The 5349-nt window shown below is 36.0% G+C and overlaps 1 protein-coding gene across 1 annotated transcript in view; it reads right to left on the reverse strand.

Annotated features, from left to right (window-relative positions):
• Window positions 1-2493, reverse strand: part of LOC104720419 — a 15800-nt gene extending 13307 nt beyond the window's left edge. Inside the window, exons 1-4 of the mRNA XM_010438323.2 lie at window positions 1646-2493; window positions 1219-1556; window positions 439-997; window positions 225-338 (exon numbers count right to left, since the gene is read on the reverse strand). Of these exons, the coding sequence (XP_010436625.2) occupies window positions 225-338; window positions 439-997; window positions 1219-1556; window positions 1646-2428 (1794 nt within the window). The 5' untranslated portion in view covers window positions 2429-2493. The remainder of the gene's footprint in view (window positions 1-224; window positions 339-438; window positions 998-1218; window positions 1557-1645) is intronic.

Consider the following 5349-nt stretch of genomic DNA (forward strand, 5'->3'; position numbering starts at 1 on the left):
AAAAAAAAAATCTTAAATGTAGTAGCCAAACATCCGTCTGTTCTAATCCAAATTGGGAGATAGGATAAAACAGCTATTTTGCAGAGAAAAAAAAATACATCCTTGGATGAGGACGTCAGATTAGGAGGCACTAAACGAGATTTTTACTAAAATTCTTCAATTAAATTCAATGAAAGGAAAAAAGAAAAACGCAAAAAACTAACAAAAGTAATATGACCACTCACAGCGACATTTAGTAATCCAACAAACGGAAATGATGACATCGCTTTAGCTCTTTTAATCTGAGCTCGTCCTTCAGAGCCCCCCAAGTTGTAAAAAGACAACATCTTCTCGACAAACTACAGTAATAAAAGAGACTATTAGAAAATAAACGAACATGAACCTACGGTTTATTTGATATATGAATCAAAAAGTCATCCAATCTCTATATGAACTTACGGTTGAAATGCTTAGCTCTTTACATGTGTCCTTCCAAGTTGAAATAAACAACCTTAAATCTCCTTCAGAAAGTGTGAAATCAGCCTCATCGATACTGAGAACCTTCTTAGCATCAGAATCATCAGCCAATTTAGGTATCTCTTGTTTTGCGCGTCCTTGTGACTTAGAGGGGGATTTTCTAAGCAGTTTGGACGAATCAGATTTTTCGTGATTACGTTTTTCACCCTTCCTTTTCTTATTGGAGCCCCCAAGCCGCTTCATCTCTTCCGCAACAGATGGATATGGACAACTATTGATATGGTCAGAACTATTAAGATTCGCAACCTCATATACATTATCATTATCATCTGAGCTTGATGAATCAAATCTTGTATGCTTGCCACAGTAATCCTTATGATGTAAAGCAAATGAGTCAGCACGCTCAGAGACAGTTAAGGGTTTATCTTGCCGTTGTTTCTTTGATGAGGGGATGTGATACTTTTGATGCAGCTCAGTCAGTAAGACTTTCAATGTTTCACCTTCTTGTCTCTTCGCGTCTAGAATGAACGATACATACATCCTACAAAAGATGTACATATAATCAGGCTAATACAGTTCATACTAAGAACAAGCTGAGAACCTAATCTAGTAATCTCTTATAAAACATGATCCAACATTTGAAAAACCAAAAAAAAATAATTCTAAGAATGACATCTCGATCATGTTTTTAAAACCAAGCTTACTGTACTATCAAAATAAGTTAACTCATAAGCAAGTTTAGAATCCAGAGAAAAATCATACCGCAAGCTCTGAATACGCACACCAAGCTTTTCCTTGCTTGTAACTGACTTTTGGCTTGCAACAAAATTGAGAAATTCATCGAGCTTAACATCTTCTGTCATATAAGTGTGCAGATAGCTATCAAGAAATGTTATTATCTCCTCACTAGTGATCTGAACTGGGCCAGTAGAACTGGATATGGATGGAAAATAGAGCAAGACTAGTGGATGCTGCAGCAAAGGTCCCAATTCCAAATCATCGAAAGAATCAACAAACTCGTTCCGGCAAATTGCCACTTCCAAATCATACAGGGTCACGATTCTTCTAGCCCCAACGAAGCAGTGAATAAATGCATTGATCTACAAGAGATACATCAAAATCTTTTTCGCTCTGCAGAAGAAGATAGACATAGTCCAGATATCAATAGAGAGAAAGTTTCCGATCTTACCTTGCCTTCAATGGCCATAAGTTGACGTAGAGAAGGAACATCTTGCATTTGAACACCCAAGGAACGCCAAGAATCAGCCTGAAGTTCTTCAAGAACCGCTCTGGACACTCTAGTCGAAGAAACACTCTCTCCAGCAGCAGCGACTGCTTTACGCGTCTTGTTAACCGCCTTATCAATCCGCATAACTTCAACTTTGCGCTTCGGTTTTGCCGATGACTTATCCAAAGTTACATTATGACTAGTAGAGATCGGTAGAGTCACACTAAAGGAATTAGCACTCTCACCAATAGCAAAATCAGAACTCGGGGGGACAACATCAGTCCCCTGTACAACAACCTCCTCTTGCCGTCTTCGTTTAAAGGAAGAGCTTTCGAAAGTTCCATGATTCTGAGAGGAGGTACTGATATCGTTGTTAATAGGCAGAGATGATTGAAGAGGGAAAGAGAAGCTGTTCTGGCTATGGTTCTGAAGGAAAACATTAGCGTTAGCCCCAAACTGGTGAGGGATTTGTTGTGGAGGATGGAAGCTAAGATTCGGCTGGGGTTGGAAATTAGGGTTTCCGAGGGAGAAGTCTGGGAAACTAGGGCGGTAAAAATTCGCCGGAAACTGAGGGAGAGGGTATCTAATAGGTTGTTGATTGAAATTGGGAAACACGGGATTCGCCTGAGGAAGGTATCCTCCTCCACCGGGAACGGTGTTGATGATGTTTCCGTTGCCTCTGCCGCTTCCAGTGTTGTTCGTGGAGGCGTTTAGAGACCACGAACCGTCGCGGTTCCCTTGCATTCGTCGGCTGAGGGGAAAAATTAAAAAAACGGTGTAGTTGGAGAAGAAAGGGTTTAAGAGCGTCTCCTCTCTGTTTTATATACACGATGAGAGTGAGTCTGTGTCTCTCTGCTAGCTTCGGAGGGTTAGGGTTTAGGGACACGCTTGTCCGGTTTTGGTTCCGATTTTGCAAACCGGAATCCGGGTTCCGTGATTCTGAGAGAGGTACTGCTGATATCGTTATTGTATTTGGTATTACTAATACCGATGGGGTTATTGGTTTAAGATTTGAATAGAGTTTTAAAAATTTTAAATGTTACGTAGAATATGTTGTTATTAGATAAAGATTTTGTTAAACTGTGTTAAAGTTTAGTGTTATTAGTTTGTGATTTGTAAAAAGTCATTTAAAATCTTAACAAATCTAGGTTATTGGATTCAGACTTCTATAAAGTCATTAAAAGTTTTGTGTTATTCAATTAAAACAAAAGAATCTAGGATTGTTAATGAGTTCAATTATTATGTTATTGATTCATGATTTTAGACACTTTCTTTACCAAATAAAATTATTGAAAATATCATAAAAATACATGTATTGTTTGGAGAACTTTACAAGATTTTAGAAAACTAATTAACAAAACTCTCTAGCAATCTTTAACAATCTTTCACTTATTCAATTTTAATGATTTTGTTGAACTCTTCAAAAATAATCATAAATCTCAAACTAATACCACCCCCCCAAATCTCCATCATTCATTTGATGAGAGGGTTTTCTCGTATTAAAAAAATTATTTGTTTTTTTGTCGGTCGATGCAGTTGTCGTAGTTTGTTTGTGATTGTTGTCTGTTGGTTAGAGCTATCTCAATTGCTAGTGTGCATAGCCCAATAGATGAGAGAATTGCCTCACTGAGTGTTTATAAAATAATCATGCATCTCATATGTGTTGTGGTGCACGTAAAGGCAAAGTGTGATCGTGGAATCCAGGCGATGAAGTGGAGGATGTTCTAGTGGCTCGTTGTTGTGGTCTGGCTTTTGTTAGGTTGCTAAAGTTGAGTCACTATAATATTTATTGGTAAAAAAATATACAACAAAATCGAAAATGGAAACAAAAACTATGATATATTTAACCACACCTTCTATTGTGTATGGAAGATATGCTATCTCTCAATTTGATTTCTATTTTGTTATCCAAAACCTGTGGGCTTTGATTCTTAATTTAAAAAGAACTCCGATTCACATTTATTTAAATATTATAATTAATATCTATAAACTTAATACAATTTTAAAATATTACGAATATGTAAAATTTAAAAAGTTTAAAATACTATATAATCTATACGATAACATGATTTTCACCCAGGGTATCAATTCTCTATGCAGTTGTAGTACAAAGGGTTTTCAATCCAAATTGTATTCAAGCTACGACATCCTAATCGATCAAGAACACATAATCGCGTATCCCATCCTTAGAAACCTCGATTCACTACTCAGATCTCATGGTGAAAAGCATAAAAACACAAACGAACGAAAGTTGCATTGAATTGAAAATAAGATAAAAGTGATAGAGTACATAATCGAAACTGAAAAGGGTAATGAAAAAAAAAATCGAATCCTAACAAAGCAAGAAAATGTGTAAATCGCTCTCTCTCTCTCCCTTAGAAGCACTCGCTCTCTGGTTCGTGAATGTCTGCGGCGTGCTAGGTCGAGAAAAAGACAAGGGGTTTATATATGGAAAACCCTTTGACCTAGCTGCTCGGTTCTGCCCGAAGGTCTGCTCGAGGCTGTGTACGAGATTCGAGTCAGATAGATCCTCGGGTAGGGCTTTGAATTGTTATTCCTACGCTCAGATCCTCTTTGATCGGGTTGATGTTCGGACTGTTCATCTCGCGTGATCACTCCTTCAGGTACATGTTCGGGTTTTACCTCATTCTTCCCCATTATAAGGCTCCAAAGCACCTGTTTTGTCCAAAATGCACAAATGCAACAATGCAGCACCCTAAATGGTCTAAATGCAAATTCCTAAGGTTAAGGACCTAAAAATGTAAGGTTAAGGTATATATAATGCAAAACATAGATGAAAAAGGGTGTCTAAAACATATGCATTAGAGAGTTATCACTACACTAAATAAAAGTATGGGCTATAAGCTCATAAAGTTGTCCACATAGGATTTAAAACATCCAATAGAGTTTGACATCTCACTAATTAACATTTTTAAAAATTTCTAGAATTTTGTATATTCAGATATTTTAAATGACCAATCGAAATCAGAGATCTAAATATTTAATATTTTTGAAATTATGTAAAATTTCTATCTTAAAACACTTATAACTATAAATGTATGTACAACGTCCTACATCGCCTGTGAAATTTTTAGACAATGGCTGAGAAGCATTATAAATAAGATTAAAATGCTTCCAGCTACGAATAAGCAGGAAGCTTAATTTAACAAGCGTCCAAATTCAAAAATTTAAAATTTTATAAATATTACAATTTGAAATTTTTAAGAGGTTCAAAAATATTATAAATATTTATAATCTATAGAATGTTTAAAACTATTATAAATACCCCCATCACTACAAGATAGTGAGTCCATTTTCACGTAATATTCTGTCACAATAATTATTTTTTCGTCACAATAAAAATATTGTTACGAATATGTGACGATTGGTGAATGGTTACAATACGCTGGTCACAAATTTGTTTTAGTCACTAAAACGTCACAAAAGTTGCGACTAAATCATACGTATCTATTTCGTCACCAAATGTAACGATTTGTAAACGTATCTAAAATGTCACAATTTCTTACTAAAATTATCGTCCCAAATACGTTTTATTTCATGACCGAAATCACGTATCAAGTTAGTCAGTATTTACGATGCAGTTGTAGTCTCAAAACGTCACACTTAGTGACCTGTTAAATGTCACTTTTCCGTCACGGTTACTA

This window comes from Camelina sativa, chromosome 10 (assembly GCF_000633955.1).
Source record: "Camelina sativa cultivar DH55 chromosome 10, Cs, whole genome shotgun sequence".
Lineage (NCBI taxonomy): Eukaryota > Viridiplantae > Streptophyta > Magnoliopsida > Brassicales > Brassicaceae > Camelina > Camelina sativa.